The following is a 13006-nucleotide window of genomic DNA, read 5'->3' as shown; positions in this document are numbered from 1 at the left end:
CTGAACAGAGCAAATGCTGAGACTAGGTGCCATCGAGTCTGTTGTCTACTGCAGCTGGCAGATGCCAAAGTATGGCTACTGTAGACTTGTCCAGAGCCACTGGATTCCTAGATCCCACCTACTTCACGAGTCCTTGGCTTCCTATAAATTTGGGATCCCATGGCTCAGATCTTATAGCTCAGATCACCAGAAAAATTATTTCTCTTACGAGATCTTGATGAACTCAGAACCACCTAGGCTACCAGGCTACTGTTCCCCAATGAAATTGGAAAAGGTCTTCTTGTGTCGGTTGTTGGGTTTTGTTTTTGTTGGCAGTGTTTTTTTTTGGTTGGTTGTTTTTGGTACAAATTGTTGCTAGCTTCTATTATTTACTACCAAGTCTTTCCATACCACACTGAAAAATGTGTGTCTCCTCAGTTAGCTCATGCCTCCTCACTACTAAGTTGTGAAAAAGGCTTGAAGTCTTTCTCACTTGGTACTGCTCTGCTTTTTCAGCCAAGAGCTGGTACTCAAAAAGCTCATTTTTCCCCATGGTAGAAGAGATTCCTACCCAACAAGTAACTGAAGGTGGAATGTTATAATCCTAATTCTGTTTAATGTAGTAGAGGTCACAACTTTCTTTTTAAGCATTCTCTCTATCAGCCTTCTTGATACGTTATCCCAAAGTCTGTGTCTGTTTGCTCTTTTAACACTGTCTATGTAAGCTGCTTTAATGCATTAGTTAGAATCATTTAGGTTATAAAAGACCTTCAAGATCACCAAGTCAACCATCACAGATTGATCACTGAGCATGATTTGATCACTGAGCGTGTACCAATCCTCTCAGCAAGTGTCAGATTTCTTGATAGCATCTTTGTCTGTCTGTTGTTTTATGATAGTGAGGTGGGGTGGGGATTTTGCTATGTGTTATTTTTTATTGTGTATGTAGCAGCACCGCTTTCTGTATAGAAGCATGTTCTCTGCTGCAAGGAGTTGACAACCTAGGAGGGAGGGGTTGAGTTGTGGTGCTCATATTGCTGGTAAAATGCAAGTCCATCAAAATGGTTTGCAACCCATTGCAGAGGCAGAGCTGTCAGCAGCACTGGTGCTGATAGCACTTTGCTGATACCGCCAAAGAAAAACAAGCAGACAAAATCTCTTGCAGATCCAGGTCTAAGTAGAGATGCAAAGAAATTTGGTGCTGTTTGGCAAGGACATTAGGAAGACAGGTTGGGAAAGAAAATGCCTTTCAGAAAAGCTTCTCTGTCCTGTTATTAAAAGCCAGCATCTGCTTTTCTCAAATGTAATTATAAGCTGGAGTAAAAACAGCGGAGTCGATAGTGCAGGGAAACCATCATTCCACAACCAGCTGTGGGCAGCAGTGTGCAAACGGGGATGACTTCTGGGAAAAGCTGGGAGGAGGAAGAGGAAAATGATTGAGGAGGATTTCCAGGAAGAAAATAAAAATACCGTGCTGGTTATAGTTTGTAAATGGGTTATTTCACAGCATTTGTCCTCTTTTAAAGGAAGACTAAGCTTTCCAGTGGCTTATGAAATGTAGAGCATTGATGGTTTCCGGTTTTGTACGGTAACTTACTAGTCTGTAAGGAGAGAGTGTTTGTTTTTTTTTTCTGTTAAATTGAATTGTTGACTTACTAGTCTCATGTGATGGGTGGTTTAAGTGGAAGAGACCAGTACTCTGAGAAAACCAAGGCAAACAAGTCATTCCCGGGATAGTATTAGAAGAGAAATCTTTTAAAAGTGCCTATAGTAATAAAACATGTTCAGTTTCTTGGAAGGTTCTGCATTTATGCCTCTTGAGTGCTCTTGAAAAGCTTCTTCCATGTGCACCACATTAAAGATGTGCACAGTTTTGACATCTAAATGTGACCATGTGAGTGTTAGAACAGTAGAGAGAACTTTAGGTATGTAATACAAAGTAAGAAATGATAGCGCAGTTTAATGAACAAGAACCATTCCTTCAGCTTCCTACTCTAGTATCAGAATTTCATATCTGCAATATCATTTCTTCTGTTTACCTTTGAGGTTTCATAAATGTCTGAAATGTAGCCTTCTTAGATTGAATGTCTTTCTTCAAAGAAAAAGCAGCACTGGTTTACTTAGAGTGTGCCTGTCTAGAGCCTGTGTTTTTTTACCATTCTTTTTGCCTGTGTCATTTGCAATAGACATTTCAGTGCTTTTAGGAATGAAAAGAAATAAAATCACAAATTACAAATACGTAAAACAGTAGTCCTTAGGCACATTAAGCTGAGTATTACAAAGCAAATGAATTTACATGAGTAAGATATAAATGCCCAAGGTGTAAATTACGACTGTTGACTCAACTAAAGACTTACTCAAAGTTTATTTAATTGTTTTATCATCATCTTTATCCATGAGAGAGGCTGTTGACTTCAGCTCCCTGGCTGTGCAAGTGGTTACGCAGCCTCAGACCCTTACAGGCTGCTAACTCCTTAGTACAAATTGCAGAATTGTGACCAAACATTGCTTAGAGCAGCTACAGGGTCCCATCACTGCAGGGATACGTGTTGTGACTTTACTTGACTTAAGTTATTAAATGAATTGGAAGGAAGAAACCTAATGCCATAGGCCAAATATCTCTCTCCTTCAGATCAATTGCTCTGCTCTGGTTCTCTGTTACGGAGGAAGATGACATACTGACCTGATCGTGCCTTCCGTGGGCACTTCTAACTGCCAAGTAAAATGAAAAACAACCACTTTATTAGGAAAGAGGTCCACATGCACCTGATTTTCATTCAGCTGAACCTAACCAAGAATGAAAATCTCAATTCTGAGCACTACTGAGCTTTAGGATTTAAAACATTCAGATAGATGTTTTATTTCTTCAGTATCATCTCCATTAACGTTACTGCTTGAATGAAAAGGAAAACATCCTTAAATGACTACCCTGTACTTAAATATCAGTTGCAGATTTCAACTTTTCATCAGACCTTCTGGGGTAGTAACCATCGTTTTCATTTGTTCTTGCAGGTTCCTACCAGCCAAAAGAAGGAAGGTGTTTATGATGTGCCAAAAAGTCAACCTGTAAGTGTAAGTATCTTCACTATTTATATGCAGTCAAGAAGGTATGTTTCTTAGCTTCTGTGACTTTCATTATTGTATGCAATGTTTGGTACATTCCATGTGATGTCTATTTCATCAGTGATTTGCTATTGTTGGGTTGGTTCAGGGTAACCAGGGTTGTAATGTCATCTATATCCATCTCATTCATTACTTAGATCTCCTCCTTTCTGTCTTTTCTGATTGATTCTTCTGGAAGTCACAGTTTATAAATGTGGTGTCTGGTTAAGAGCTGACAGTGAGCCTTCTGCATGTTAATACATGAATCTTTGCTGTCTGGATCAGAAGTGTTATTCTACTACCCGAAGCTACACAGGGCTTATCACCCTCTGTTTTTGCTTCAGTCACATAGCACACGTTGACTGAGCATGGCTGTGTTTTCTCTCCTGTGTACTCATTCAGAGCCATACTTTATATGCTGTGCTCCTTACAGCTTGTTTTAGTAGAACAACAGGGGAAGGAAGGTCTGAATGGACTGGAGGCTGAGAGAAGTAGCATTAGGAACAGCTATGTCGGAACGTTTTGTATGACCTCTGCAGTTGTTTTCTGTAGCTATCATGTCTGTACTTCTCAGAAGGCTTCCTTGTGAAAACAACATGCAAGTAGGCAAAGATTTCAAAAGCAGCTTCAAATCATATGTTACAAAACATTGCAAATTTGCATTGGAATTACTCTTCTGTCATTTGAAAAAACTTATATAAAAATTCTGCCTAACATACACCATGGAAAAGCAATTATTTTTCCAATAAAACCAACTTCTATGGTAGCTTAGTGTTAGGAGAGCTGTACAGTTGTAGGGTAGAGATACGTGTAATTGCAATTGGTTTAAACAGCCATGAGAAACTCTGAAAGGAGCTACTACTCCAAGATTGTGTGTGAAAACACCTCGCTCAACAAATTCCTAAGTGGCAGAATCTTTGCTGTAAGTAGTGCATTGCTTTGTTGGTTATTAGAGGCTGTAGTCAGCATGGAGAGATTTCCTCCCAGTTTTGCTGTGTTATTTCTGTAGTGCTCAATTTAACAGGTTGAGTATCAATGAAGGCTGGAGACTGAATTCTTTCTGTTCTATGCCTTGCATGGACAGTTGATTTTGTTCAAAAAGAAGGGTAAAATACGCTGTTCTATCCAAATGGCACCATTCCCTCTCTGAGTATGAGCATCTAGAAGTGGTGAAACATTGATCTCCAGAATGTGTAAGGAATGGTAACAAGTGGCTGAGAGAAGTGCAATAACAGATGCCTGAGCAACAAGGCATACATTTGCTGAAGGGTGGGTTATGTTGTTTAACACAAATTTAGGCTATAAGTGAAACAATACCTTGAGGAACTGTCTAATTGTGTTGGTTACACAGAAAATCAGTATTTCCGAGGATTTGTGTGAGAATGGAGAAGAATTGAGACAAGGGTCAGGAATTTCAGTTTGCTGTAAGCATCGGAAAAATGCCTGTGTTCAAGGGAGAGAGAGAAAGGCTCTTCTCACATAAGGATATGGTAAATTGCACAGCTTGGGCTGAGCACAGAGACTGAGATGCCAAATAAAAAAGATAAATGCTGGGGAGGGGTTGGATGGGGTCTGAATTGTGACACTTCTGTGGTTTGCACAAACAAACAAAACTTGCCATAAATATTTCATGATAATCCACTAGGAGGAGGGAGCCATCATCTTGTTGGCTGGGAAAATGTAGTAAGATAACTCACGTTGCATAGCTAATTAAGGTATTTGTGGACCAGGAATTGCTGTGGGTTTTTCACTCATTTCTCATGTAGCTCAGTGTTACAATTTTTCCTCTGCACATTTCCAGTGACTTTTTTATTATTCCTTCAGTGATGTTTCAAATTTACTCTGGGTATAGTCTGTAATTTAGGTCGTTGCAATATGACTGTGTGTACAGTACACTTGCAATCATGTCTGCAGACACTTTGGTATTAGACTGTCCTGGTAAAGAGCATGGCTGTGAGATGTAAGGCATATGGGACCTACTCTGTAATCATCAAATATACTTAATCTGTCATCTCCATGAAGCTTGTTGCAGACTTAATTTTTTGTTTTTTTTTCTTGGTTATATTTAAAGTGATTAGACCTTTTTCTCAAAACAAGTTGTCTACTTTAATTTATAAAGGAAAAAATACAAAAATAAAAAAAGGAAGAGGGAGAAATGTGTAGCAGAGATTTTGTTTCACCTTTTTATATTAACATGTATTAAAAAAAAGAAAAGCAGCAATCGCTCTTAAAATTAGCAATTTAATATTCCACTGCCCATCTGATTTATGGCTCACCCTTCCACATGTGAGACTCTTTGTCATTGAGACACTTGCCATAATTTTTTTTTCAATTTATAGCTGTCCTTATTATATAAACCTCTAAAATTCAATCTGAGGGCAAATAATCTAGCTCATCTGCCTGGTTTAAACTTAAAAGGACACTTTCTTTATCAGGAGATCTTGCTTTCATTAATTTCATAATGGATGAAGGGAGAGAAACTTTTTGCAGCTCCTAATAGGTTTCAGGCACCATGAATTCTCTCCTGTGACAATAAATACAACACTTAATAAAAATGCAGCAAGTTTTGCTTGAGTTCAGACTGAATTGCCCACGTTCCCTAGACAGAGATCGATTTTCCATCTTGGGATTGTTTTCCTCTGGTGTGTTCTCAGACAAATTATCCCTAGCCTCAGCACATAAAAGTGAGGGATACTGAGCCAGTCATCTTGGGGCCCTCCACCCTTGTTGCTCAGTAGCCAGAGGAGAGAAATAGGTTCCTTCCAGGGGGATTTCCTCCTGTCTATGTCAGTCTCTTGTGGCTGCGGAGGGACTTTAAAGGACGTGAAGGAATAACTTGGCTTTTAGATAGACTTAGGTGGGATGAGTCCTACTATGCTGTAAAAATTAAGAGCCAGAATCCCTTTCTCAAAGGTTACTTTGCAACTGGGAGGTGTGATTCACGCTGATTCTCAACAAGATGTAGCTTCCTATGAAACCAGGACCGGTTTTGGCAAATGTTGCTTTCTCTGTATGCTTTCTCGACCCCACTGTGGCCGAGGGTACAAAGCATCTTTGTGGTGGTGTCAAACAGACGTACGTGACACCGCATGCGGGTCAAGATGGCGGATGCACTGACACGATGCCGGGCGGCTGTGGGAGGCTGCTCATCAGAAGGTGTCCAAGGGCTTTGTAGCGAGACTCCTCGTAGTCATCATGGGATCTCTGATACCAAGTAGTGTAAATATGGTGGAAATAAGACGTAAAGGAATGGGGATCTTAGAACTTGAACATACCATTGAACATAGGAGCAACAGCTGGTTGGCCAGTCACCTCTGATGCTGGGATGAAAAGATTGCTTACTCGATACAATTTCTATATTTCCCTGCTTCTTTGCTGCTTTCCTTCCCAGAAAATCCTACTCTTCTGGAGCTTTCCTCTGTAAGGAGTGCAGCTCAGCTCCAAACACACCCTTTTCTTGCTTTCCAGTTTCCTTTCAGTATTGGCATCCCCCTTGCTCTCTGTATCATCAACTCACTCTTCTTGTATTCATTCCCATTTCTCTTTGTTCCTTCCTTAGATAAATTCTCACATTCCTCATTCACTGAGAGTAGGCATCAAACAGATAAAGAAAGCAAGCTTACCCCAAAGAGCTTGAGTTAAGTGGTACATGCTCCACTTGGAAATTGTAGCTCTGTATGGGAAATTAACTGTTCTAAAAAAGTGAAATGTTTAATGAGCTCTTTTTGTCATAACTTCCAATCGTCTCCCCATTATACATACGCATCGAGTTCTACCTGTCATGGTGTTTTTAGTAATAAGAGTCAGACTGTAAATACCTTTCACTGAGACTGTCAGTCACATCACAATAAAACCTTATCTTCTCATCAAAATGTCTAAACTATCTGCTTACGATTTTATGAAGGCTTTCAAACAACTCATCTTACTGCTATATAAAGAAGATTCAAAGCATTATAGCTGATGCCTCATGGTACAGGCAGTCATTTGGCTGGTGCCATCAATGTGGTACTGCTCACAGACCAGCATGGAATGGGCAGGGAGTAATTGGCTTAGGGTAATTGGCATGGGAGGACCATCAGCCCTCCACAGGAGGATACACACCAGGTCCCTGGTAGCAGATAAAGCTGTGCTGGACCTGAGCCCACCCAGGTCTAGGAACCACAAGGGCTGCCTGACCCATCTGCCCCACCTAAGAAGCTGTGTTTGGAAGAGCTCTGTTTTAATTCTGGCTTTAATTCTATAGTGCCATTTGCAGATCTGATTTTTCAGGTCTCATCTCTTAGGAAGCACGCCTGCAGTCATCTGGAAGGCATGGGCAGCCCCAGTCTCCAGCAGCTCATGCAGAAAGTTTGTCCCTGGATTAATGGTATCCCAAAACGTCTGGCAATAAAGCAGTTCAAGCAGCTCTCCAGATCACTCTGACCATCCTCCAAAAACTGAATTCTTTCTGTGACAGTTGGTGTGGAGAAAAGCTTAATAACTGTGTCTTTTCCATACGTTTGCATCAGTAGCTTTACAGAAACAGCCTGCAGCTTGGTGACATTCTTCAGCCATTAATTTCAGCCACTGCTTGTCAGCGTTAGGCTTTCAGGATCCACTTTTCTTATAGGAAAAGAAAGAGATTGCACAGACCAGTCTCTGGCCATCTGTGTCTACAAAGCCTTCCATTTCTGCTTCCCTTTGCCGTGAGACTCTTTTGCTCAAATACCCTGCCTCAGTTACATTCAATCCAATCCCTTGTATGAGGTTTCACGTTGCAATGTGGGGCATGCTTTTTTAACAGGTACAGCTAGTTGTGGCAAAGTTTGAAAATACATTAGTTATGATAAGGATTATTTTTTTTTTTTTGGCAGGAGTTTCTTTGATGATTTGGAGGGCATTTGTTGTTGTAGATATAAATGGATATACATACATACCCATGGAGTAGTCATTGCATTAACTGCTCTGATTTTGTGCAGAACTGGGAACATCTCAGTGCTCCTCCTGCAAGTTTTCCTTTTGTTTTAACACTAATAACTTGAGGTGGAAAGGCTGCCCCTGAAGCTGAGCCAGCTACAGCAAGCTGTTGGTCCCTGCTTTTCCTGCTCAGACACCTTTCTTCATGCTGAAATGGAATTCAGTGCAGGCTGGCCATTGCCACTGTATCAGCTGAAATGTTTTAATATTCCCCTTTGTTTCTAGTTTAATGTAGAATGGAAAAATATGTTTCATTTTAATATCTTTGCATTGCATCTGCTGCATACCATAAATTGCACTGTGTGGATTTTGGAGAGGATGTGGAGGAGGTGTCCTTGTGGTTGGGACCCTGTACCAGCACCCTCAGTGCTCTGGGACTTCAGTTATCCCAGGTGCTGGTGTGGCTGCAAGCAGCATGGTCTGGCTCCAGGCAGGAGTCACCCTTCTGGACTCTTGATTTATTAAAGCCTGTCAGAGAAAACAGGGAACTGAAACATTTTCCATACTATTTCCTTAAGAGTAAATACCCAAGGTACACAGGGAATTCAGAATTAAGTTCCCTTCAAATGAGAAGAGAAAATAAGCGAGAACACGTGTGTTTTGATCATATGAAGAGATCCTTAATTTGAAGGAGGCTATCAAGTAGCAGTGAAACAGTTCTTCAGTGTATTGTCCTTAATGAGGAAGGAACTGCGCACTTCTTTATCAAGATATCGTGTTGCTCCATTAATCCAGCAGTACTTTTATGGGAAAACGATGCGTCTGCTGGTTATTTTCAGTGTGCCTCAACCTGCTAGCTGTGGTTTGACTGATTATTGGTTTACTCACAGTTCTGCTGTGCTCCTTCGTTATAGTTCTAATTGTTTTTTTAAGAATGAATTATAGTTAATTAGCAAGCTGCTTGCAGCTCATGGAGCTCGTGGTGATATCAGGATTCCTTCTGTATAAGGTTGTGCAAATAACTGAAGCTTGGCTGAATTAAAATAATGGTTTGAGCCATCGGAAAAAATATTTGACATAGCCAAAATATTTACATTTTCCACTAAAATTAAAAAAATAAAAAATAAATAACAGGTTAATTGTTAACCCTTTGACTTGTCATTAAACTTTCCATTCCCCCCAGCTTTTCCAGGGGGATTTGGAATGCAGAGAAGCAGCGTGGCTGGATGATCCCTGGGTGAGCCCGCTTTTGTATACGGGGCCAAGTCCTAGGGCTCTTACCCTGACTGCAGGAAAACAAGTGTAAATCCCTCTGCTATCTTAAAAGACTTGAATAGCTAATAGCCAACTCAAAGGTTAATTACTAATTGCTGGTTAATTACTATATTTAGTATCCTACATACGCTTTTTAGCTTGCCGAGATCTGTATCAGAGTGCAAGTTAATTACTGTGTCTACTTTTCACGTTTTTTGAGCACCATCTCTGCATAACTCTCTGAGATTTCAGAACTGCGTTTTGTGAGACACTGCTTTTGTCATCTCACTTGCAAAAGTACAGCAATATTAAGCAGGTTTTCTCCTGCTGTAAGTTAGTGTTGATCCATTGCCCTTGGTAAAACCAGGCCGAGTACCAGAAGTTGGCTATTCTGGCTCTTACATAGATAAGACTGAACCAAGTAAGGTGCTTCTCACTCTTAGGAGAGCCATACGCCTCTCTTAGATTTCTCTTTTCAAATCCAAACTTTCACACTGCTTAGAAAACATTTTTCAGAGTAGTCAGCAATCAGAGGGAATACCGCAGTGGATGTGGATCATTTTCGGTTCAGGTTTATGAAGGCTGCAGTTTATTTACCTCTTATCAGAGCTTTTTCCCAGCTCTTGGATTATATATTTTTCTTTACCGAACAGTGAAAAGCATCACGAGGAATTTCATTACTGGCTGGAGTGGTTTAAAAAGCTTGCTGCTGCTTTAAGAAGCCAGATTTACATATTTCATGTTTAAAAGATTTACGCTGTGTCTCACATGCCTATATAGAAAGACGGAGCTTTCATTTCAGGTTTAACGTCACCACGATACAAGGATTAATTCTCTTTCCTCCACCTCGGTCTATGCAGCTGGTCACAAACCACTCATGTTCCTGGCTGCCTAAGCTGTAGGGGTGTTCTCACGTTCAAGGAGATGCATTTGTGAATGATTAAGGAAGCTTTTACATCACTCTCTGGCAAAACCCACAGATGGCAATTCTACAGAAAGATCAAGGCCTGGAGCATCTTCCCAGGCTTCTGGTTGCTTAATATTGTGCCCTGAAGGAAGAGGGAGCGGGAGCTTAACTTGAATTGTGAAAGTTAAGCTCTTTGCATTGAAAAGCCCAACCGGAGGACGGCTCAGAGGCCAAATTCTGCCCTCAGTAGATGCCTTCCAACCTCGCCAGGGTTACTGGTGAAGGCAGTTCAACGCTCTGGAAGACGCAGGTATTTCACCCTCAGGAGATGTCTCCTCATGGGTATTTCACCCTCAGGAGGTGTCTCCTCAGCAGCGTGTGACGCAGGCCGTGAGCTGAGGGAAGAGGCAGCCCAATGCGTCACGGTAATCGGGCACTCGGGGGTGCACCAGGACACGTCGGGCAAATGTTTTCTGCTAGGTCCCGTGGCACACAGGTGGGAATTTCTGATGGCCCGTTCTGATGTGACTCCTGCTCACATGTCCCTTCCATATGGAGCCATGGTTGTTTCCCTGCTGGTTCCGCAGAGCCATCGGGGTGGCTGGGGGGTGCAGCGAGGGCACAATCTGCTCCTGCAGGAGCTGTGGTGGGAGGGAGGATAAAAGGGGAAACATTCTGGGCTGTTCCTGAGACTTCTTAGCTTGTTTTAAATTTCTGTGAAGCTTCTCAGTCATCTAAGGTTCTATTTTCAGTAATTTGCTGTTGTGTTTGTTTCTTAAGAAGTTAAAATCTCTAACACTTCTGTAAGTGTTGTCTGAAATTTAGCATTCTGAGGACACTTGAGTCATTATTGATGTTAAATATGTAGATGGATATAGATACATATGTATGTGTGGGCACACGCACAGTAGACACATACATTTTACACATACATACAAACAGAATTTAAACATCACTTGAATTGACTTATAGTAATTTAAATTTAAAAGTAATTTTAAAAATTGCTACGGAAAGGAAACTTGCATCTTAAATATAGATGCAAAAAAGAGGAAGCTGTGTTTTTCCAGAAGTATGTGCTTTTAGAGCTTTTGTTGTTGAAAACTTTTTCTTTTTTTTCCCTCTGAGTATGTTAAGTCCTTCCTTTCACCAAGCCACTGACATGTTCCAGTAACATAAGCAGGATCAGACCTCACTGTGTATGCTTATTGTTGAAATAATAAACATCTGAAAAAGTAAATAGTTATGATGCAAGCACTGACATTGTTGTATGCACCAGAAGACTAGATTTAGCACAGATAAAGTGTATGTTTGCCTGTTTGCCTCCATATCCTAGCAGCATTTAAACTCACCTTTTTGACTGTGATTTCATATCTGTACTCACTGCAAGATTGAAAGGGTTTTCATTTCAACAGTGAAGTCAATAATTATGGAGGTTATCATTTTCATGCTCGGAAATTCATGTCATTTTCATAAATCATTCATTTCATTTCATAAATCATGCTTTACAGCTGGAGAATGGAAACTTATTGCTGGACATTGATGAAAATCTTGTTTCAGTCACTCAGGTAAGGTCGTGGCACTAAAAATGTTTTAAGGAAATATAGATAAAATCAGCTATAGGAATAGTGCAATTTGAAAATGTTCAGCTTGGGATTAACTTCACTAGGACATAGCTCATATCAGATGTGAATAATTCAAAAAAATATAGTGGGTGCACTCAGTTCTGTAGTGACACTGAAATTACAAAAGTAAAAGATGGTAGCTGGAATCTCATAAGCTGGAGATGGATAAAACTGTGTGTCAGAGGGGTTGTGTGCATTTACATGGGCTGGGAACTGGGTTGTAGAAGCAAGCTAGACGCAGAATCAGATCTAAACCATTTGAGACTTTAAAATCCCACCTCCAAGTGCTGCTGTTTAAGGTCTCTAGTAAGTAAATTAGCTCCTGTTGCATATAAAGTAGCTATTTGGTGAGACATAATCCCCCTGTAAATATATTCATTTTCCTTGGGGAATATTGTGAACAAGGATTTATCTTATTACAATAAATACCAAAGTCAGCTTTGATATCACTCTGTTCAGCTGCCTGTTTAGAAATCCATCAGCAGAGTTTCTTCCAAGAAGCTTTAACAGAATTATTTCTGTGAAGGATTTCCCAAGATCCATCACCTTGGAGCACTTTAGGAAGTATTATTGTTCTATTTCACAGAAGTATTGAGGCAGAGAGATCTGAGTTTCCTCCTTCTGAGTGCATACCATATAATCCTGAATTCAGAAGTATATTCGCAATCCATTTTCAGAATTGATACAAAATGCATGGTGTTTTTCCCCAAACGACCTATAAGTAACGGTCTGTGTAACCACATGTGCCCTGCACTTTCTCACCCCTTCTGATCAGCTCTCCTGCTCCCTGACCTGGGGTGGAAACTCGGCGGGAGCCTTTGCTCGTGGTCTCCTCAGAAGGACGGAGGCTATTTCGTAGCGAGTCAGAGAGGAGGGTACTGGGGACAGCTCTGTAGAAAGCTTCCTTGTGCAGCAAAAGAGCAGCTTTAGGACTGCTGCTGAACGAGTGATTTGGAGAGATGAGAAGAAAGTGACCTCTTCTGTGATGCGGTGTCACTTAGCATCTCTTGAATCTGTAAAGCCTACAGGAGGCTTGAAGTGATTTCGGAAGGAACGCTGCTGTTGTCATTATTCCCACTTGTCTGGGCATTTTCACAATGCTTTCCTAGTGTGTGCACACTACAGAAGTGACTTACGGGCCTTTTCTGTTTTTGCAGAAGTTACTTCCAGCAGTATTTTAGTAATACACTCTAGAATCGTTATGCCCTGAAGAAAATGTAGATTTTCTTCGTTTTTCCTCCTTCCA

The 13006-nt window shown here is 40.8% G+C and overlaps 1 protein-coding gene across 22 annotated transcripts in view; it reads left to right on the top strand.

Annotated features, from left to right (window-relative positions):
- The window catches only part of DAB1 (DAB adaptor protein 1), a 430095-nt gene that overhangs the window by 398336 nt on the left and 18753 nt on the right, over nt 1-13006 (top strand). For 18 of the 22 annotated variants that reach the window (XR_011810853.1, XR_003498956.3, XM_072041491.1 and 15 more), the window contains 2 exons: nt 2992-3051; nt 11647-11703. Coding sequence is in view for 20 of the 22 variants with exons in the window: in XM_072041491.1 (XP_071897592.1) it covers nt 2992-3051; nt 11647-11703 (117 nt within the window). In the remaining 2 variants the exon portion in view is untranslated. The remainder of the gene's footprint in view (nt 1-2991; nt 3052-11646; nt 11704-13006) is intronic. The other 4 variants (XM_072041493.1, XM_072041497.1, XM_072041498.1 and 1 more) reach the window with 1 other exon arrangement.

This window comes from Anas platyrhynchos, chromosome 8, assembly GCF_047663525.1.
Source record: "Anas platyrhynchos isolate ZD024472 breed Pekin duck chromosome 8, IASCAAS_PekinDuck_T2T, whole genome shotgun sequence".
NCBI lineage: Eukaryota > Metazoa > Chordata > Aves > Anseriformes > Anatidae > Anas > Anas platyrhynchos.
The sequence above is the reverse complement of the archived record's forward strand: the minus strand, read 5'-3'. Positions and strand labels throughout refer to the sequence as shown.